This window comes from Maniola hyperantus, chromosome 4 (assembly GCF_902806685.2).
Source record: "Maniola hyperantus chromosome 4, iAphHyp1.2, whole genome shotgun sequence".
Taxonomy (NCBI): domain Eukaryota; kingdom Metazoa; phylum Arthropoda; class Insecta; order Lepidoptera; family Nymphalidae; genus Maniola; species Maniola hyperantus.
In genome coordinates, this window is record NC_048539.1 from 10403852 (window position 1) to 10428194 (window position 24343).

The window sequence follows — 24343 nt, forward strand, 5'->3', positions numbered from 1 at the left end:
AAATATAAACAAGTAGATGTTAGTAGATGATGTATTTCTATGATATGTATTATTATGTTACATGCAATATTTTTATATAGAACTTTTGGTGTCATACAGTTAGTTTTTAAGTATTGAATTGTCATATTATTATTATATATCATGTAAGTTTGCGATTCAAATATGATCATAAATACTGAACGTCTTTTTTTCTCTAAGAACTTATACGTATTTTTTAATGCTTTTCTATTATTTATCGGTGCAAAAACGCTATTCGTAGCCACTTATTCCAAACGAAGCTGTATTATGATTTCCATAAACAAAACAAAGTTGGAAAGTTCCCCCTTCAAGTTACAGGTCTCGTTTGTTATGAGGTTCGTTGGAAAATGACTAATTTTGCGGGTAAATTTCGTTCTTTCCCTGAAGGGAGAAAATGGTTTAAACGGGCGAAGTTTTCAGCCGGAGGCATCTTGTTTTACTTTATTACATTTGTTTCGTTTCCGCGATTGTTTCAATCGCAGGCCCTATTTATGTGTGTTTTTGTAAGAATATACATAAGAGATTTTTTTTTTGCGGTCTATTTGTGTTGTTTTTATTTTACCATATACATATATTTAGCGAAATAAAAACAACGATTTATTAAGATGTATCATAGATATTATAAAATAATATATTGTTATGATGTAGGTATATTATAATGATTAACCTACTTGATTTTCATAGGTGCCAATTAAAAATACCTTACTCGTATATCGTAGTAGGTACTGCCCGTGGCTTCGCTCTGTAAAAACCTGTCTTTAGACCTTGTCTACATTATAAAGAAAAACTCTGCATGTATAGTTTTCTATAGATTCAAGGGCTGGGCGTTGATGAGTGAGTCAGTGAATCAGTGAGTCAGGACTTTAATTTTTTTATATTCATACTCAGTCCGATTTATTATCAAAATTACGCTCATAGTAAAATGAGCCCTTGAGCTCTTGTTCAAAAAATTTTATTGTTGCGTTAGAGGCGTAAACGTAATGTATCTATTAGGAATTACAAACAGGGTAATATATTATATCGTTTAATTATACACGAAACAATTACTCAACATAATGTGAGGTCTTTAAGCAAATTCGTATATCAGAAAAGGCATTCCTCCATCAGGAACACGTCAGAGCGATTAATCCCCTCCCGTCTGCTCTAATCCCCGGAACACGCAAGCCCGCACCGAATTACGAACTATAATTTTATTTATTAATTTAATAGTATTAAAGTATTGTCCGTGTGTTTATCAGTTGACTTTCTCTCTGAATTTCAAATCTCATTTAAACTCAAAATCCTTTTTAAGGGATCATCATCATCATCTCACCACCCACCACTGGCCCATTATTTTGAACATGAGTCTCCTCTCAGGTTTTAATATAGGGCCATAATAATGCGGATTGGCAGACTTCAAACCTTTGAGAACATTATGGAAAACTCTCAGACTCGCAGAATTCCTCACCATCGTTTTCTTCACCATTAAAGCAAGTCATATTTAATTGTTTAACAGAATATAGACAATTTAGACGTGCGAGCCCAGGATCGAAGCGAGACTCCCAAAAGGAGGCCGAAGTCTTAAACTATTAAGCTATCTCCACTTCTAAGGTATATTTCCCTCAAATTTCAAACCTCTAGTTCCACCGGTTTAGGCTCTCCGCTGTCCGTCCAGTCAGTTACTCAATCATCACATTGTTTTATACGTATTGATGAACTATACTGTTGGCCCGTTATGAACTCAGAATTGGTTAATTTCATACAATTACGTTAAAATTAAATAATTATATTTAAACTATCACAATTTCAAGCGAGTCTCACACAGTCATTAAACTATAATTAATTTATATTGAAGAATTAGTAAACATATTCCAGTAATCTACTAAAATATAAACTTAGCCCGGAAGCTGGGCAGGAGTTGGGTCGTTTCACCGAAAAAAGACCCATCAAGTCATTATGCCCATAGGATCTGATATTTTGTACATCGGGCCCAAAAACTTATTTAAGTTCAACGTATTCCTAAAAGTAAAGCAAACAAATTTTGCTACCTTCCTGTTATTTTATTTATTTACTAGCTGATCCCCGCGGCTTCGCCCGCGTAGATTTAGGTTTTTAAAGATCCCGTATAGCCTATGTCACTCAGGAATAATGTAGCTTTCTACTGGTGAAAGAATTTTTAAAATCGATTCAGTAGTTCTAAAGATTACCCCCTACAAACAAACTTAACGACATTACCTCTTTATATAATATAATAAATACAACGGGCCGTGCAGCAGAAATCGTAATATTTTAATTTCGCCATAACTTCAAAACCAAACGTCCAATTTTAATCATTCAAAGACCAAATATTATCTCCATAAACTGTTCTTAGTGATGAAATCTGATATTTTGATAAGGATTAATAGCATGAGTAAAATAAACGCGTTTAAATGTAGTCCAAAAAAAATTCAAGATTTTTAAATAAAAAAATGGTTGCTGTGCCTCACTCGACATAGATGGGTATAGTGTGTCGCGGACTTTTTTGTAGATATTTATAAGATCTACAATTAATTAGAACATTTTATGGTTCTATCTTTTATAGTTTAGGCAGCGTACGCAAAATAAGTAACTTTTCTGGTTGATTTTTTACACCTTGTGTCCGAAAAACCCAAATATCTTACGGAACCCTATTTTTTTCCAAAATAAAATATAGCCTATGTTACTCGTGGATAATGTAGCTTTCGAATGGTGAAAGAATTTTTAAAATCGGTCCAGTAGTTTTTGAGCCTATTCAGTAGTAGTAGTAAGTTACTTCAAATCAGCACGTCATTAAAATGCAAATAGTTGCACCCCTGATGGACGGCGGGGAATCATGTAATTAGTTACCATGATGTGGGGATTAACACTGTACTAACACGTATTCATGAAATCTTCTGTATATCCATTACTAATTTAATTACTATATTAATACTTGTACTAACTTTGTCATCTCGATCGATTGCTAAATGCAATTTTTAAATGGCTACTGAAAAACGAGATTTTGAAAGCATTAGTTTTATTTTTACTGTGCGATATGATAAAAATTTAAACTAAGCCCATAAGTATTTCCGTTCTAGTCTAATACAATATGGGCATTTGTTTATTTACGGATGAATTGTATTAATAAATCCAACTTAAATTATGTTGATCCTACTCACCCAGTGAGGTACGACAATAACTCACACTGTACCAAACCTACCGCATAGCTTCAAGCAACGAATAAATCTATAGATTATAAATTATGGCTCTTATGCAGTTGTATTAGAGAGCATAATGCAATAATTCAGTATCAAATGAATGAGTTATTCCATACCAGAAGGGGATCCCCAGGGTACCATGGAGCATAATTCGGTTCTTGACGCGACATCTTAATTAAAGTTGCCTTGTCACCACACTGGCTACCGTTATTTCATATTATCTTCTCGTGTTGTATGGAAGTTTAATAAGTATCTTTAAGTCATGTCTTAGATAAGTAGATAAATAGAAAATCATTATTGTACCGAAAACAAAAAAGTTTGTCTGGAATCTTACTAAGTGAATAAAAGTGACATTATATTAAAGTTTAGATTAAATTAAAACATAATATTATTGTTTGAGTGAGTAAATAAATAAATAAATAAAAACATTTTTTATTTAATTAAACTGTTACAATTACTTTTGAATCGTAAAATGCATCTACCACTGGTTCGGAATGCCTTTCCGGCGAGTATAAAATAGGTACTACATAAGTGTTTTTATCTCTATTTGTATTAAGTATAGTTACCTAATTACTATGTACATGCAAATAATTTTTTTTTATAAACCCTAATGTTTTTTTAATTTTTTTACTAAATTGGCTCAGGTTCAGTCATTTCTGTAGGTGACTGCTGTTAATTTATTTAAGAATTCTGTGCAGAAACTAAACCTAGGCTTTCCTTGTATCTCTTGGAATTAAGTAGGTACATGGTATTAGATTTGCTTAATTGTCACGTAGGTAGGAACAAACAATAAATATACAAGCCTATTCTTCTATTATTATTCTTCCCTGCCTCGCCTTACCCGGACAGACAGAAAGACATCTTATGTCTCGTTATTGTTTCAAAATGTTTAGAATACCGTTTAAATTTACTGAGGCATCAAAGGGAATCAAGCACGGTAAAGTTCCTGTTTATTAACCGACTTCAAAAAAAGGAGGAGGTTCTCAATTCGTCGGAATTTTTTTTTTTTTTTTTTTTTTTTTTTTTTTTTTTATTTTTTATGTATGTTCCCCGATTACGCGAAAACGCCTGGACCGATTTTGAAAATTCTTTTTTTGTTTGAAAGGGTATACTTCAAAGTTGGTCCCATTTCAATTTGGTGAAGATCTGATGAACATCTTCGAAGATAGATACTGGAACTCCTCAACGGATAAGAGTAAATTGCTCGCGATCAGTGTAATAGCTTAGTAAACAGTAGATTTTTAACCAGTCATAGCATAATTCCATGGAGCCACTAAAAATTGTGAAATAAAAAATTTTTACAAAAAAAATAAAAACCGACTTCGTTACACAAACACTAAAAATTGAAAAATAATTTAATTTATTACCGAATATATTATGTATACAAGAGTTAATATAGTTCCATAATAATATTTTTTGGGGTCGGTGCCAATGAGGTGCCATTGTGGAGTCCCATAAAAATATGAAGTCTAGACGATTCGCGCAGCTAAAGCTAATTGGCACCGGCACCAAAAAGTATTATTATGGAACTATATTAACTCTTGTATACATAATATATTCGGTAATAAATTAAATTATTTTTCAATTTTTAGTGTTTTTTCCAAATACAATAAGATACTGGTTAAAACTAAAAATATTCCATGGGTAGATTGTCAAGTTCGCGCTCGTATGGGGTGTCTATTTCTGAAGCGTAGTTATAGCGTCATTACGATTTTTTAGGGTTCCGTATCTCTAGAGAAAAAGGTACCCTCATAGGATTACTTCATTGTCTGTCGATATGTCTGTCATGTCTGTCAAGACCCGTCAAGGGAATTAAAACCTATAGGGTACTTCCCATTGACCTAGAATCTCGAAATCTGGCAGGTATCAAAGTCATAAAGCACAAGTACAGGGAAAAGTCCGAAAAATTGTGAATTTGTCGTTAAAAATTCAAATATAGTATGGTACGGAATCCTTCGTGTGAAAGTCCGACTCGCACTTGGTCGGTTTTTTTAATATCTACTCGAACAAACCTTACAAACGAGTTCGTTGAACCACAGTGACAGAGAAATATTACCAGTTCCTGAACTGTGAATGCTCGATTGATTGTGAAATAGGAATGGAAATACTTTAAAAGGTAAACCCGTTGAAAAGTAATGGTGAAGGCATCAGTACGTATGTATTTAATTCTATAACCATTTAGCTTGATGTTGTGGTGGTTGGCAGACATAAATGATATTTTGAAAGTTTCAACAGACTAACAGAAAATATCCGTAGAGTTAAGAACTTTTTTGCTTCACTTTAATGAAATACGAAAATTGATCGCAGAGCTACGGACTTTCTTTTCCCCACCTAATTGATTATTCACCCAAACAATAGTGCAAAAATTAAACTAAATAAAAAATGCGTTTATATAGCGAAGCGCAACCCAACTGCAAAAATAAACGATTGGCTGCATTTTGTTTACATGCATGCATCTCGTGCGTGCTATTTTATTTTGTCCAATCATCAAACAAGGTAACAAACTACCAGACACACTTTCGCAATCATTTAAAATATTAAAATTAGGTACTACATGGGTACTACCTGTTAGTATGGATTAGATCAGAAATATTTTACTGTTGCAAGTTGGGATATTTCCCCCTTCCCTGTAAGAGCAAAGTTTATTCTTTGAGTGAGAACACAATTTCTATTTTCTTTCCATTCGATAATCTGGTAAGTAATTTTATGTCCTAGTATTTCAATACTACATGATGTCCGCGACTTCGTCCGGGTGGATTTAGGTTTGTTAAAATCCCGTGGGAACTCTTTGATTTTCCGGGATAAAGTAGCCTATGTCCTTCCCCGGTATGCACGCTATCTCTGCACCAAATTTCGAAAATCGTTTGGAAGGATGGGCCGTGGAAGGCTAGCAGACAGACAGACAGACACACTTTCGCATTTATAATATTAGTAAGGATATTAATACAACTTAATGCATCAAGGCAGTACATTTTCTTTTCATGCTGTTCCGTGGTCAATTGTACAGCATCCCTATATGTCATCTCCAATTCGTCATGTCATCGAAATGTAATAAGTCCCCCTTCGGATCGGAAAGCTATTTACAAAGGCGGGGGAAGTCGACTGGGAATAATGGATCAAATGACTTCGTGGATACTACCTACCTGAAGTTGTTTCTATTTTGGCTACGGAGATAAATCTTTACCGCGCCTAACGTTTCTGATGAGTTTTAAATTTTTATTTCATATTTTTAACTTGATATAACAGAACACTATTATAACATGAATTATTTACTTATTATTTATATTTTATAAAACGTTAGTTCTTGACTGTGTGTGATCCTCACTTGGTGGACAATGATGATTGAGTCTAAGATATGTAATGTTTTTTAACAAGACGACTGAAAGCAGTCAAGTTTTTAGAAAGGTCTATATTGAAAAAAACTAAGGGAACTAACTTAGGGATTTACCGTAGATACCTAGGGTAGATACCAAAGTTGTTTTTATTAACTAAATAAGTTTGAAACATGAAAGTTTACTGTAGAACTTTAAATGTACTCGTAAAATAGTAAAGTAGTAGTTTACTGATCAAAAACATTTACCTTGAGCCATATATTACTTCTTCAAAATGAATTCGATATTTCAGCAAGCTATTATAATCCTATAATTTACAGTGTGTAAAGTAAACGCCAAATATTGTAACCAGTAAAAACGGTCCCAGAAGTTTGAAATGGCCGATCCGGCATGGTATTACGACAATAACACTAGGGTCAGAGTGAATTGACCGCCTGCACCCTTGCAGATAATCGGCAGTCCGATTCAGAAATCAAACGATTGAAATGAACTTATGAAGTTCGTGTTGATGTATTGATTATTGAGCAGGCCTCGTGTCTGTCATTGTACAGGGTTCTTTGGCAAAATAGACATTTTTTTGTTATATTCGAGAATCTGAACTCTACAACCTCTTGGCAAGCGCTCTCCAACCTTGATCTCATCAATACTTTTATTAATTGTCTTCAAGCGCAACCATAAGTTGTAACCACAAATTCAGGGTTTTCGGATTTTTCTCCTTACTTGTGCTATTCATGATTCTAGATCAAGGGGAAGTACCCTATAAGTTTTTTAACAGACAGACAACAAAGTGATCCTATAAAGGTACCGTTTTTCCTTTTGAGGTACGGAACCCTAAAAAACAAATGAAATCTCCTAGTTTTCAGTTTAGCGATCTAAATACATTTTAGGAAGATTGGTTGCAAGTTGTACTTAAAGGACAAGGTCACAAGAAATAATATAATACCTTGCAGGCTACAAAAAAATGTGCTATTTTGTATACTATACCTACTATAGGATTATATAGTATACAAGAAACTAAAGTTTAGAAACATTTGAATGACTGTAACTCTCTGTAACTAAAGACAGTGAAGATTGACGCTGTGTCAAAATTATTGCTTCGTAACTTGACTAATTTTGAAGCTTTTAAAAACCGTCCCCGTTTTCAATAATTAAATAAAACTTTGTAAAAGAAAAAATTTCGTAGCGATCACCTTGCAAGATGACAGCTTAATTGCTGTGAAGTTCGGTGCGTGTTAATAAATACAGGGGGAGGCCCTTTGACTTCGAAAGCATGTCTACTCTTTCTATATAATAATAGATTTTAGATTCCTACTATACACTTTTATTGTAGTTTCCAATTGTTATTTTAAGTTTCATTTGAAACTAGATGATGCCCGTGACTTCGTCCGCGTCCGTTTCTGCGGTAGCTAATATCCTAATAATAAAGAAGCCTAATGTGTTAATTCAGGGTAAAAGGTATCAGCTAAACTGATTAGGATTACGAACTAGGATAGTTTGCCTATCACTTAAATCATAATATTTTATTACCTTTGATTAAGTTACTAGGCTTACGTACGTAGACAGTTTAAAGCGAAGCAAGGAGGAATTTAAAAATTAATACCTACTTCTCAAGCAGTATATAGTAATGAAATTTTGACTAATGATGTTGTATCATAAATGATGTAGTTTAGATATGACGAAAAGTTAGTTTGTACAACGACTTGTGAAAGAAACTGTTCCATAAAATACAATCGCTACAATCTCAAGAAGTTTCATACAGTATTCAGTTCAATATGTAAGACGTGTTTTGCCTACTCTTACTTACCGAAAGAGTTTCACAAAGTTATATGAATTTTTAGAAATATAAAAATGAACTCTATTCTACGGTAATAGAACTTTTATAGATGCTTTTGTTAATTTGCACGCATAAGGTTAGGGTACACTGTTTATCCACGCAGCGATCGATTGGAGCCTCCGCGTGAAAATTGCAATCCGGATTTTCAGCTGAAATAAATTAACTAGATGTGATATAATTCAAGATCTTCAGGGCGATTTAATTATACATAAATAAAATAACTATTTGACTAACAACGTCATAATGTTATTAATAAACATTTACGCTTTTTTTGCACCAAAATATATTTTTTCTTTTTGAATATTTATGATTTTTACCTCCTTACACATAACTTGCATGTAACTAAATATGTTTAATTATTTGCAAATAAGACAGTGAAATTGACCTCTATAATACGAATAAACTTTGCACGTAAAAATGAATACGTCCTAGTTAGTGAAAGAAAGTATTTTAATAAGGGCATGGTATGGCAAGAAAATACATGGAGCGAAGATTTTCGAAGTCGCACCGCACGACTACACCAACGAGTTTCAAAGTTCCGGAACCCTACGAGTTCTATAACAAAGCAACACCATTTGTACAAAGGACTCTTTTATTCGTTGCTGATGAAAGTACGGCTCCTAAGCCAAGTTGTAGTGCGCAGAGTGAAATTCCAACAACTACTCAAGACATAACCGAAGAAGCAAGTGCCTCAAAGTCAAGCGACGAGCAAGAAAAATCGCCTAAAAAGAGCTCATTTTTCTTTTCACCCTCGAAAGGGGGGAAAAGTTGCAAGATTCATGGGCGCAGCTTTTTCCGGCTTCAGACAAGCCCAAAGAAGAAAGCCGAGAGTGAGGTAACTACGGGTAACAAGGCAGGAACGCCGGGGGGACTGATAAGCTATGCCCCCGGCTGGTCCCTCAAGGGCGAGCATCTTATGAAATGGCAGGACTCCGGAAAGACTACAATCGAGGTAATTGAAACCCTTTTAAATAAATTCGACTTTAATTAGATTTTTATACAGGCAATGGTGCACAATCTCTAAAGTAAATTAATAGGTCTTAAAGAAATGCGATTCTTTTCCGCAACAACATTTTCAAAACGATAGATAGCACTATTTGTAAAAGACCTTTCAATTTAGTGTAGTTTAGTGATTGTGTACCTCTACCTACAAACGAATCAGGTAGGTCTATTACTAATTACCAATTTTATTTTGCTCATTGCAATCAACGTATTAAATTTTGAATTTGTATAGGTATTCGTCATTTAAGTTATTTTTTTATTGTTGTGTTAAGTGATTGTTCACGGATTGAAAAATTTCTTTATCCTATAAAAGGCGTACCGGTGTCACATAAGCTGATTAAATGCATGCTACATTTCATGTCTTTCAAGTGGAAAACGTTTATCTTTAAACAGCGTTTCAGACCATAGAAAACTAGGAATTTCGAATGGAAATCTGTTTTGACGGTGAGAGGGGCGTAAAGCGGGCTTGTTTTTTTTAAAGAAAATGAAAATTTCAATCTAAATGCGCCCCCAGGTTGCTCCGCTGCAAAGGAATAAATAGCCTTGTGAGCTAGAGAGAACTTCTTGAAATTGAATTTAAGTAAATATTTGATTTAAGGAAATACAAGAAATCCTGACTGCTTTCATAATATTTTAATTTTTTATTTTTCCTTGCTTGCTGATCTTTACCTTTTAAAGGTGACGTAAGATCTACGCAACAGATGCGTATTTTTCAGGACTGTAAAAGCGAGTGATGTCAGCAGCATCTGGCGCGCTATATTAATGCATTAGTATTATGCCAGTACCAATATCTTGGTGACGTAATTAGTATTTCTTCGATACGGCGGAACTTGTTCCTGACGATTTACGAGTTTTAGGCATTGAAGAATGCATTGGATGCGCCTCTTGCGGCTCTGGTAGCTCTTGCGGCTCTTGCGCCTCTTACAACTCATCTCGTAGTACATTTTATATACACATTCAGATTTCAGTCACAGATTATTATCTGTATTGCAGACCGGGCTTACTTGATCATCTGACCCGAGAAATATACCTACAGCCACTCTCCCTTGTCACCTTCACGGTACTTATCTCTTATGAGAGAGAGAGATAAGAGATAGGTGTTTATGCGATAGAAAGAGAGGTGTTTATTAAAATTTGGGCCACAGCGCCGCTGTGCCATCTGACTAGTCTCTATGCGTATTTAGCCTTCTGTACCTAAGACGTACTATTAAGTATTCTGAATAGTTACTTTTCATTCCGTCTATTGTCAATTTTATTACTTTTCCTACAATGAAGTTTACGCAATGAATTTGGCGTAGTCAATAGTTTTGTATATAAAATTAAGCTACAATTTACTTTCAACTATCGGGAACAATGCGATGTGGTAATATCCCATGCAACACCAAAACGTAATGACGCGTGAAGCGCTATTTTCCGCGTATTACCAAACAATTTGTCTCGTTGACTGATACAGAATAGATTAAGCCCAAATAGAAAATCAAATTCAGTGGAAACATTAAGCAATGTATAGTAACTATAGGCTTTATTAAATAATGAGAAATTTATAAGCTTTTTTGTTCAAATGAGTGGCTAACAAAGTAACAATTTGTTATGAAAATTCTTTGATGAAAAATAAAATATTTTAGAGTATAAGCGGTTTATCTGCTTATCTCAGTACAGCCATCATTATTTTTGTATGACAATTTTAAAACGGGAAATGTAAAATTTCAGATCGGATCTACGTTCAGTAACGTTCGAAATTAATAATAATCTCAATAATATCTGTACTCAGTCGATAAGTTAATAGCAACGTAGTTATTTGTCAAAAGCACTAGAATGTTCATTTCTTTTAAAGTTGTATGGTCTTTTGTATTTTTTGAAAAGTAATAACTTATCGGGAGATTACAAAATACAGATAGATTGATTCATTATTTATTATTAAATTCGGCCGTCAATCCGCTTAAGATTTTGAACAGTGAGATAGGTGCAGTTTTTTCAGAGTTCAGTGTCTTTCATAGATTTAAAATGATGACGTGTGCAAGAATTTCACGATGTCCTTTATGATGATGTACACTTTACGCCATACAAAGGCCTCAGAATACAGACAAAGGCTAAACCTCTATGAAGGGAACATCTGATGTCCGCACCGCGTCCCCACTGCATCTCCGCTACGCGCCTCAAATCCATATAGGAAAATGTTAAAGTGTATCAGAATACAAAGGTATTTTACAAGTAGTAGTATAGTACGCGACAGGTCGAAATGACAATCGGGTAGGGAACGCCCCGCACACCCGCACAGCCCCCGCGTTACCCCAGTGCGGGCAAGCGCGGATGACGTGCGGGTGTGCGTGGTGTCCCCCCGTCTCATACATCGATTGCATATTTTCTACTGTCAGCGAACGTTACAAGATTCGTTCCGTCGTTTTGGCCACAATAATAATATCGAATTAGCCGGCTCGCCACCCCCGCCTTCTTTTTGCCTACGAAGCGGAAAAGTGAGGTAAGATTAGCAATGTAGATAGGATTTTATATAAGTAATGGCGCTAATTCTGTTGTACCCTAACCTAAACCTAAACTAAATTTTAGATTCTTTAATTTTAGGATTTCTATTTCTAAACTGCATTCGCTTTTTTGCTTCAACTAAATTTAAACATCCTAAATGGCCGTCTAAAATGACGTTTGAATTGAATAGTAAGTGTTGCTATTTAAGATAACAAGAACTGCACTAATGTTGTGTTTGATTTTCCCCTTTAATCTTAAAACTATTTTTTGCGAAAAATATCGAACGATGTTACTTGAAATACAAAAATAATAACTTTACTTGATTTAATTAGGTCGAATCACAATAAAAGTGTCGAAAATTGAAGTTTTGTTCATTTTATCGTGTGAAGTAGGCTTAAGTCTTTGATCAAAAGTGCTAGAACCCAGAGCCGTAAAACCAGTTAAAAAACTGATCTATTATTTTTGTTGCAAATATAATTTCTAACCTAATTTCTTTATGTTTTGTGGTTAAAGAATCTTAGTTTTTGTTACAAAACTTTGTGAAAATAGTGGTTATGTGCATAAAATAGATAAAAGCAAAGAATTTTGCTTGGAATCTTACCTACCTACCTTACCTCGAAATCACCGAGGTACCTAATTGTCAAACTCTTGCTAATAAGGAAATCAATGCAAACAGATGAAAAGCAATCATTCTAAATAACTGACTGCCACAGAGTACATTGAATATACAGGTAAAGGAATATACAGCGAGGAAGTTCTGAAACTTGGCGGTATACTTACAAATCTGGCGTGCAAGGACGTGGAACGAGGTATCCATGAATTCTGCTATGAATTCAACAAACTAAGGCGGTAATGTGATTTAAGGCATGAAAGTACCTACAAGATCAAGATTGAATGTATATACCTACGTGTATAATAATAATAATAACAGGTAACAGCTGGTATCATCATAATGATCAACTCATTGCCAGCTCACCTCTCAAAATGAGAAGAGTATGGCCATAGTACACCACTCTGTCCAAGTGCAGATTGACAGACTTCACACACCTTGGAGAACACTATGGAGAACTCTCAGGCATGTAGGTTTCCTCACAATGTTTTCCTTCATGGTTAAAGAAAGTGATACTTAATTGCTTATTAAACAGCTAGTACATATTATAATATAGCAAAAAATGGAAGTGTAGCATACCTATATAAAAATAATAATTACAGGCAACAGTTAGTATCATCACACGATCAACTCATTGCCGGCTGACTACTGAGCAGGGGTCTTCTCTCAAAACAGGAAGTTTGGCCATAGTCCACCACTCTGGCCGAGTGCAGATTGACAGATTTCACACACCTTTGAGAACTCTCAGGCATTTAGGTTTCCTCACAATGGTTTGGTTCACCGTTAAAGAAAGTGATGCTTAATTGCAAAGTAAACAGCTAGTATGCATAGCAAAAAATAGAAGTGTAGCATACATTAAACCTTTCAACACATCATCATAACAAACTTTCAACGTTGATAATTTTTATTTCAGCCCATTTCATGAAACCAAGTATATGGAGTCTGCGAGTTAAAAAGATGTTCCGTCCACTCATCTACCAAAAATGAACAGTTGTTTCCTAAACTTAATTTTTATTTAAATGTTATTGAAATAAATATTAATTATGTACAGTACAGAATGAAACATATGTTTATATTTTATTATTTTATTTAATAAAAGTAATTGTTAATCATCTGATTGAAGTTTTCTTGCTTTTGTTAGGAAATTCTTGCCTCCATCATACTGAGCAGCTGTAGTATGACTAAGTTGTACTACTACTACCTGAAAATGAAATTTATAATCTATAGGTATAAATAGTTCAAAATTAGTTTTCAGTCCCTATTTATATCAATTTCAATGCAGACTTCGCCATAACAATTATAAAAACATTTTTTGAGGTTTGCATATTCTTTGGCTAAAATCTATAGAGTACCTATACTTTGAATTAGCTCAGACTAGACATAGTTAAAACATAATACTTTAAGCATATATGTGTAGAGAGCATACTTTGACTTTGCTCTGACTTAAGTTTCGGTTAAAACGAGACAGATTTATGCCAATGATATAACTCTGTCTCTTTTATCAGTATCTTAAGTCTATGCAAAGTCAGAGATCTATAGATTTCAAACTAAATAAAGGTTGAGTCTATAGATTTCTGTATTAATTTTTAGAATTATAGGTATGTGTGTAGAAAACTTTAGTCAGCTAGTTTTCAACAAAATAGATCTAGAAAAGATAAAAGAAATCAAATTATTTTTTGACGTTATTTCTCTTCTAACTATGGGTTCCATACCTCAAAAGGAACCATTATAGGATCACTTTGTTGTCTGTCAAGAAACCCAAGGTCAACGGGAAGTACCCTATACTTCCCGTTGACCTAAAGGCAGGTAGCTAGGTCAGTACATCATCATCATCATTATCAATCCATCGCCGGGTCACTACTACTGAGCACGGGTCACCTCTCAGAATAAGGTGTTTTGGCCAAAATCTAGCACACTGACCAAGTGCGGATTGGCAGACTTCACACATTTTTGAGGACGTTATGGAGAAGTCCTAGCTTTTCTCTCTCTCTTCTGTACATATTATGTAAATGTAAAAATATAAACTGACTGACTGACATCAGCATATAAGCTGCTGACTCCTGAGTCTAGTAATTTATTAAGCGGCTGAGTTTAAAAACTTGAGAATTTGCATGTAAGGAACGTTTACTTTAAGTAGGTATATAGACCACTACGACATAATTTTCAGATACTTACATAGGTACTTATTCCACCCGAACAAAGCTGGGGCAGGTACAACTCAGGCAGGTCAGCTAGTTAACCTGAAATGTGATACCCATATGGGTATGGGTATACCTATATAGGTAAACTCAACAAGATCCTATCATGATATGTTTAGGAATTACAAGATGTATCTACTAGGTACTTCTCAACTAAAACTTATCAGATGATTAAAGTGAACCCAGGCTAAGTCAGTTAGCTGTAGTTGTCTATACTGCACTGTACTGTAGTTAGCAAGTACCTACTTATGCAGGTAATAGGTAGTCTTTCAAGCAGGTATCTACTGAGTTGAAAATAAAGAAGTAACTGGGTACTACTCAAGTACTTAGTTCAATACTAGGGGTATGTAAGTATAAGACATAACTAAATGTAAAATCTGTTAATTAAGCCTATAAATAAACCTTTAGGTGAACTCATTAAGATTTTAGAACTTAAACTTTATTATAAGTACCTACTCTACCACCACACTTATTCTGCTTTATTTTTGATATGTTTAGCAATAAGTAGTAGGTAGTAGGAATTAATCTCATTGATAATGATAACAAGGCATCAAGTTTTACCTTGGCATACCTAATTGGCAAAGATTTTGTTCACACTAATATTTAGGTAGCTACCTATGCAAGTTTTTGTCTCTGGGTATGTTCCTTTATGCATCTAACCTAGTTGGGCACAGAGATTTTTCACAAGGACACATACTAGTGAAGGATATACTTATAGGCTACTTTTATTAGGTAGGTAGGTAAGCTAAGTACCTACAGAAAAGTATCCTAGTCCCACAGGATTTTCGAACAGCTGCCACTTGCTAGTTAAGAAATAAGGAGACTTAAGGATCTTAGGTTTGCCTTGCTGAAGCCGCCAGGATGTCTGTGGAGGTGTCTGATACTCTTAGACAACAAAGTAGATAACCAACCTAATTATTTTTTGCGAATTAACGACGAGCCAGAGAAACCACGTATATTTCCATTTTATAAAGTTTAAATTAAATTAAAACACTTAAAAGACACTTTTTTTATCTTAAATATAACAATTCTAAACTCAAATAAAAATATTTCTTTCAAAACACGTCCATTTTGCCATTTAAGCAGACTCTTTAAATTTAGTGGGCACCTCGCGAGGTCCACTCTAATTTTAGAAAATTTTAGGTTGACGTTTCTTAATTTAGGCATTTAGTTCGTGCAACAGAATAACTTTTGCTCTTTAAAATCTAAATTGAATAGTTTAGTGCTGTCAAATTCAATTTTAGGTTAGACCTGTCATTTAAGTGGGTTTTCAGAATAACACACCTTTCTAAGTCTAATATTAGACATTTTAAAATTAGAAAACCGCCTAGAGAATCGGCCCCATTAGGGGTTGTAATTTTCCGTTTATTGTTGGAACCCGTCGCGACTTTGTTCGCTTCGTTTGAGCGCAGAGCGTCTGACAACAATACGTTGCCATGAGCTATAATTTCTGTTCTTATTGTGAAATAAGTGTCTCTTACATGCTGCATCTATAATAATATGAGCTACTTATCTAGATTTATTTTTCATTAGGCACTTCTTTTGGAGTTACATCCTTTTGTGGGTAGGTTTGATGGCTCTATAATAATTTTTCTCCATCGTGCCCTTCATCTACGAAATTTTAAAATAGACTTGAAAATACGTGACGGCGAGCGTGACGTGCTTTATATGGAAACTAGCTTATGCCTTCGACTTAGTCTGCGTAGATTATATAACAAATCCCTATTTTACCCCCACAGTAGTTGTATTTAAAAAAAATCCTTTCATAGCGGATGTCTACGTCATAATAGCTATCTGCATGCCAAATTTCACCCCGATCCATCCAATGGTTTGAACTGTGCGTTGATAGATCAGTCAGTCAGTCAGTCAGTCACTTTTTCCTTTTATATATTTAGATGGCTAGGTTGCAAAAATGTATGGAAAAGTTGAGGTACACACGCGATATGTTTACAGTCGCGCATCGCAGTTGCTCCTTCATAAGATTCAATCCAGTGCAATCTATTCATTATTTTCTGGGTCTCTTCTCCATTTAGGAAAGTCCGGTGTCCGGTCACAGTCCGGTGCGAGGTTGCCAGCACCTTGTAACCCCGGTTCTGAACTCCATCTGGACCATCGGTTTTCTGAACTATGTGCCCTGCCCATTGCCACTTCAGCTTCGCAACCCATTGAGCTATGTCGATTACTCTAGTTCTCGCACATACACGCGCACACACGCACGCACACGCACACACACACACACTTAAAGGTGCCATTAATGAGGTAATGCCCAGTGTCCACCCCACATTACCTATACCCGCACCGCATCTTGACTGGCTTGTTCATTGGACTCAATACACTTTAATAAATAGTTGTAATGGAATCGAAATAATGTGGACAGTATTGCGCCAGAATGCTATTAGAATAACGAGTGCTCGCTAAACAAAAACAAAAGAAGAGTTACCTATAATAAATTTACCCAGCTTTGTTCAATCCTATTAAAACATTGTAGACAGAAATACCGCACGGCGAAAGTTTGCCACTGTAAACCGAACAGACCAAAGTACATTTTGCAAAATTAACTAAAGGTGAATCCAATACGGGAACATTGCGAAGGTACGATGAAGCTTTTGTACGCTAGAATACCATATATTTTACGTAAATTTTATGTAGATGTGTATAAGGGTCATATCGCGGAGAAATTAAGCAATTCGGTTTGTTTGTCCTCAAACAATTTTGAATATGTATGAGCAATTGAACCGGCATGTGCGTGACGCCTGCCATGGACCGGGATATCATGTGTAAAATGGAATCTTTGGTATCAAACGATATACATTTACATATAATTTTGTTTGCGTAGCACTGGCGTGTATAATATACTGCCAATTGGCAGAGCTTGTATTTTCAATGTTTAATTAAAGTCATATTTTAGGCAGACACACCACTTTTAGTTTATTAGCTCTTGTCTTCATTGTCAATATGAACTCTCCTACTTCTCTCGAGTTGTAACCCTCATTGTTGAGGACTGTAACCCCTTCCATTAATCACATACCTACCTAATGGTGGAAGTTTTTTAGAGGTAATAATATTGTGCACAACTAAATCCTTCCGCAATCCTACATAGTATAAAATAAAATCAGTCACAAATATGGCCAGAAAAGTTTACAAAAACAACAGTGGGTTTTATTTAAAGTAATCTCTTACTTCGAACAGTGCGTCTCTAGTGTTTATAAATGGGCTATCATTTATTCACCCTATTCCACAAATATACCGTTATATTTTTTTCAAGATATGTTCATGGGGTGATACATGGAAGATAGATGAGTAATACAGAAATTGGCCTTGAATTGAGATTTATTTGCAACTATTTATCTAGTTTATTTCTTTCCTACGAAATAATAAATCGGTAAATTATGAATTGGAGATAGTCCAGGGAAAATTCTTTCAATATTATTGATCTGATGTATTCAGAGGATAATTTGGAGATCATCTTAAGTACTAAGCGGAACTAACTTCCTATTTTACATGTACTTTGTCTGTCCCTCTGTGTGCCAGAGCCTCGAAACTTTTGAACACAACTATTTAAAGTTCACGTTCCGTAAATCTATAACAAAAATTAAATAATGTCATTGGAAGTTAGAAACACTTTATAAAATAAAGGTTATACCTATATCTATAGGGCGCTCCTAGATGCATTTAGCTATCGTTGAAATGGATATCTCTTCAAACGGATCATAAAGCTTTTTAACCTACTATGATTCCAAAAAAAACGTTTTTAATTCGCTCATTTCTTTTATTTATATTATGTAGGTATGTACCTACATTGTACACAAATTGAACTGATTTTCAATTTTTTTAATGGATAGTGAGCGTGTAAAGTAATTAGAAATCGACGCGTGACGCATTGCCATTCTTCAACATAAGTGTAGAAACAAAAATTATTTTTGCTGTTCATGATTATGTAGTTGGCTTTGGAAGTCGGTTTTTTTGAACAAAATCCTCAAAAATCTACAATTTGGGAAGCTATCGTAAAGCCGCTACTTTAAGCCCTATTTAGTTCAGGATATATCGTAAAACGAGTGTGTTAACATGTTAATTATAAAACATAGGAGCACTATAAGCAAGGCGAAGTAAACCTCCAGGCCTTTGTGATCCCACCTCAAAGCTCAATGAACGTAGGCACTGTCACTAACAGAAGGCGAACACCGTCCCCTCCTTCCGCAGCGCCCTAACTACTTCCTTTGTATAATTAGCCGGATAATAAGCCCGCTCTGAAATATTTACTGAACAACAAGAAGTGGTGCGTAAGTATTAAACTCTACACTAGGCCCGGGACTTAGTCGACACTTAGTACGGTTTTAATTAAATGTGCGACTTCTAGAATCTCTTTTTAGGGTTCCGTACCTCAAAAGGAACAAAGCAACCCTTATAGGATCACTTTGTTATTTGCCTGTCTATCTGTCTGTCTGTCTGTCTGTCTGTCCGTCTGTCCGTCTGTCCATCGTGTATATCAAGAAAACCTATAGGGTACTTCCCGTTGATCTAGAATCATGAAATTTTATAGGTAGGTGTAGGTCTTATAGCACAAGTAAAGGAGTAAATCCGAAAACCGTGAATTTGTGGTTACGTCACAAAAAAATACGGAACCCTCGGTGCGCGAGTCTGACTCGCACTTGGCCGGTTTAAAAAAAATCTAATATAGACTAGCGCTTGGCTGCAATCAGACCTGCTGGCAAGTAAAGATGCAGCCTAAGATAGAGCGCGGTTGCCTAGAAGATGCCTATTCACTTCTTCTAGGCTTCTGATTCTTTTAAACCGATTCAGCTGTTTGGAAAATGTTTGTTCGTCCTTTTCTTATTACATTGGCAAGAAAAAGATGCGAATACTCTAAAATTTAGTTGCCATCAGATTCAGTACCATTGTCAAGCCGAAATTCTCAAAATAGTAGGTAAATATTACATTAACTGGACACCTAAGTGCTAAATTATAATTCAATGGGAATTTCCTGTCCAAGGTTATGTTTACCAATTTAATTGTATGAATATACCTACTTGGCCATCGGTCACGAATACTATGATGAATATTAATGAAAAAAATCAAGTCCATTGATAGAGCTTGGGCTCTTGACTTCGCCTGTGCGTAGATCTGGCTGTATCGTGGGTGTCGGGTTCTATTACACTGATTTTTACCCATAGATAAATGCTTTCGAATACAAAATTCTCATCTCAATCGGTTCAGTCAGTAGTGCGTGACGTTCGCACAAACGAAAAGGTACTTACACCATTATTACAATTTGGAAATATGTAGTAGAAATAGAAAATGTGGAATATTTTGAGGTCTTTAAAAAATAGAGTACAAAAATTCTGTCAACCAGAAAATAATAAATCAGTTGCCCCTTTACCTCAAACAATATACTTAATTAAAACGGTTACATATAGGTTACATAAACAATAGTCATGTAGTGTGACATGCTTTGAACAGTGACGTCAGCATTTCCACCGCGTGCGGTCATCGGACAGCAGACATCGAATAAATTGCAGGCATGTTAGGATTGCGGACAGGTGAGCTTGTGGTGAGTGGTCCTCCCAAAATTGCATCGGAATGCATCGCCATGGACGACTTAAAGATTCGACAGACGTGCAGCGTGTCAAACGCCTGACAGTCGAACTAAAATAATTAGACCCTGTTACGCTAACCCCGAGGGACTCTTGAACCTTTTCTTATCTAAGCTAGGCTTGATTGTTTAAAAGGATACTGAAATCCTAATCTGAAAAAGAACTGTAGGTTAAAGACTGTGTCTTGACCAATAAATTATTATTGCTAATTTGACGTTACGATTAGCTTCTTATCAAGGACAATATCTACTTATGACATAGCTATTATGTTATTTGTATTTTCTATCTTTTTATGTTAGTTTTTAATTACTGTATATCCTTCGTTTTTTTGGTCTTTTTTCTGTATTTTCTTTGTTGATGATGCAAAATAAACCCTAAATTATTTATTTTTATTTACTTAAAACTTCGCTACTCATAATAATTTTCGATTTGATTTAATTTCGGCAGTTTAACTTGGATTATAATATTACACTTTATCTATCTAAATAATGTATGAAATACAAAAAAAATGTTTCTACATGTGTCCGTTATAGATTTTGAAACCATCCATGATCCAACCGATATACCCCAAACCGGTTTTATTAGAAAGGCAATAATGCGAAGATGGCTTTAGAGTTGTTTTTAAGCGTAGTAGCATACGCCGGGTATCCGGTAATCTTTCATAAAATAGTTACTTGGTATTCCTAAGAAAAATAAGCGGTTTATTTGCTAAAAGCGCTGAACTAGTGTGGTAGACCCTTTAGGGCTGGTTCCATTGTATCGCGGGAACGAACATCTTTTGTACATGCATTGAATTAATTTGAACTGACGTGTGCGCGTAATTTTTCATCGAGTTATTTAAACGAGGAATTAGTCTTTTAGTTTTGGATGAACTCCCATGTTATTTCAATACGAACTTCTTGTAGGTTTTTTGTAAATTTAAATCCGCTGATCATAATAAAATTGCAAATTTATGTCATTCCCACTTCAAATAAACTGTACGTAAGTATAATATGTTTATGTTGATATATTACAGGGAATTTGGCTAAAACACTAGTAAAATGGCAGCCCTTTGTTATAAAAGAATAGCGGGTTCTAATGGACGCGCCAATTTGATATGAAAAACTCCGTATTTCCAACCAAACTGTTTATGAGGGGAAACCGCGAAAAATCCCCTGTTATTCTTGCATTATGAAGAACAAAACGTACGTAGAAGGTTTTTATTTTCCTATTGTTTGAGAGCAATGAGATGACTGGAAAAAATAATGTTGATTTTTAGTTTTACGGCTGAACTTTATTTGTAGGAGCAGCTAAGGCAGTATGAACTGTGTATTTTTTTAGTTTAGAACTTAAACTATAAACATACTTTTTAGTTGTTAAAGATTTTAAGGAGATCGCACATACAGGCAACAACACCTGTAATATTCGCCAGGAGGCGCAAAAGGTGCATTATGCAATAGTGAAAATGCAAGTGATGTCAGCGGTACATAGCGCGTTAAAAAAATGCGGACCTCTCTTCTGAAGCGATCAACATTTTTCTTCAATCCGCCTGATGCGAAGAATCTACCACTGTAGATATCACACACGTTTTCAGTATTGAAAAATTTATCTTGCGCCTATATGCGGTCAGCTTTACAACTCATTTGCTCTTCATTAATATCTATCACGTAGACGTAACACGAGAGTGTCACGACCGCAAGAATGGCAAGAATGAACATTGTTCAATTCACATGAATGGCATTTAATTGCAGCGACAAATGAATATTAACTAGTCTCATTCACGAGCATGCAATCTGCATGTGTCGGTGTAATTAGTAGGTATGGCACATAATGTGGCTGAGTAGGCTTAGATCGCGACCACGCGTCTGGGACCTATTTGTAATTTTTAGGGTTCCGTAGCCGAAGGGTGCCAACGGGATCTATTACTAAGACTCCGCTGTCCGTTCGTCCTTTCGTCTGTCCGTCTGTCTGTCTGTCGCTGGGCTGTATCTCGTGAACCATAATAGGTGGAGACTTGAAATTTTCACTTTTATATTTTATTCGGAATAGTATAAGAAATCACGTTATGCATTGCCACTGGTCTGGCAGAAAGTTGCGACGACGTTAAGTGTCTGGCAAGGCATGACGTGACTTTTAATACTATTCCGAGGAAAATATTTAAAAAAAAATTGTTGTTATAAAATATAACTAATGTTAGTATCATGCATTTTAAGTTATATTTTAAGTTACCTATAGATACAATTTTTGAAGTCCGGGCGAGGTTTTACACATTAATAATTTATGAGTGCTTACCTATACCTAATTAAACTCATACGCCTTATCTATTCTTTCCGTTTCCCAATTCGCCGTCCTGCCTACTGATTCGCTAATTCACTAAATGAGCTACAAATATGTGAGATAATGCATGTAATGAGATAACATTTACTTTTAATGCATTGAAGGTTTTCTACGAAAAAATATTTTATTGTCACTCAATGAAGCAGCAATGTAGAACCAACCAATATCAAATGAGCTCGGTGGCTGTCATTCACTGTTAGACACTGAGTTAGTGAATCACCCCACTGAAAGAAAGAAGAAAGAAAGAAAGAAAATATGTTTATTTACCAAACTGTGCCACACATCACATCTTATAACTAAGAGCTGGTTATTCCGGCGCTTCTATCTGGAAAAGCCTAAGTAGTTGGTGGTGTACTGTATATGTTTTTCTCTTATCCTGAAGTATCGGCTCACGGCCTAACACACCACGCGCACGCCTGCTCCATCTCCCAGCCATATGACAAATGTACGCTAGAGGGGGCTTCTCTAATTGATCATCAGTCTGCAGTGTGGGGTGTGCAGCAGTAAGACTACAGTATGTCCATACATTACAGGTGGCAAATACAATATTAGCAAAGAACATACATAATAATTCCACAGATCTAAAAAACAACGTTTGTATTCGGTGCACGTGTCATTAACGGTTCATTACGATTTGTGGCAGTTAATTGACTTACCGTTGAGTGCCGTGCCTGGAATTGAAACTGATCATCAATCTTTATATGACTGCAAAAAAAAATCTGATGGAATGTATATTTTAAACTTTTATGTGCTTATCAGTAAGTATTCATTAAGTAAGTAAGCATTAATAAAACGTTATAGGGTGGATATGAAAACTTAGTTTTAGATAGGTACTTAGCGGGCGAGGGAGAGAGTAATAGCTGACTGAGTAGTGCTGATAAGAAAGCTCAAAGTTAGTCAGTGGGCGATGAAGTGATGATGTTCGGAATTTAAAACAGGTGATTACATAAAATAACATTATGGATCCGGAGAAGAACTAGAGTAACTGATATAGTAAAAATTATTGCGAAGCTGAAGTGGCAAGTTTAGAGCCTCAATAACTTAACCTTTTAATTAGCTATTGTCTATTGAGGCTCTAAACTTGTCACTTTAGCAGACTGAATTCCGAAAGGTCGGTGGTTCAAAGCACAAGCTTTACACTTAGTTGGAGGGGAAAGGGGAATATTAATCATGATTAACATGGCTAATATTGTAAAAAAAAGATAGATAGTCAAACATCAAATAAGTCAGGGAGCAGCTTGAAATGAACGACTCGTTACCATTGGCCATTGGGTGAGGAAATCTAAGGACCTATACGAGAGATTTATGTCCTAGAATAATTAAACTTCATCAAGAAGAAGAATAATTCAAAAAACTTCAGATGAAAACAGTATACTTGATAGCAGAATCTATTATTAGGGTAAAATCTAACAAGCATAATAAAGTAACAAGCATGGTTCGCGGAAATTCAGTGTACCTAAAAATATATTCAACTATTCCAATTTCCATCCCTTATAATCATAAACCTACCATTTGTTACTGAGGCGCGCGCGTTACGCCTTCACCATTTACCGTCTGAATTGTTTCGAGCACACGAAATTATTTTGATTTATAACATTCTGATTGCTGCAACTCGATTATGAAGGGTCTTTGGGGGACGTTAAATTGAATGAAATGAAATATAAATTAGGCCCGTTGTAAAGTGGAACGAGACGAAGAGTACAATCGGATGTATTGTTGGACAATAAGACCAATAAAATCGAATACAGAAGTAGGTTAGGCTATTCA

General features: G+C 35.3%; 1 protein-coding gene and 1 long non-coding RNA gene across 9 annotated transcripts in view; both read left to right on the top strand.

The window, feature by feature from the left end:
• Nucleotides 1-24343, top strand: part of LOC117997230 (protein sickie-like) — a 304036-nt gene that overhangs the window by 73613 nt on the left and 206080 nt on the right. Inside the window, exon 1 of one of the 8 annotated variants that reach the window (XM_069509863.1) lies at nt 8830-9330. The exons of the other annotated variants lie outside the window; for them this stretch is intronic. Coding sequence (XP_069365964.1) covers nt 8845-9330 — 486 coding nt within the window. The 5' untranslated portion in view covers nt 8830-8844. Of the gene's footprint in view, nt 1-8829; nt 9331-24343 lie in introns of those variants that run through there. 8 annotated transcript variants of the gene reach the window in all.
• On the top strand, nt 11931-13585 carry LOC138402281 (uncharacterized). Its single transcript, XR_011236711.1, has 2 exons — nt 11931-12792; nt 13385-13585. It is a non-coding gene; the product is annotated as an uncharacterized lncRNA (long non-coding RNA).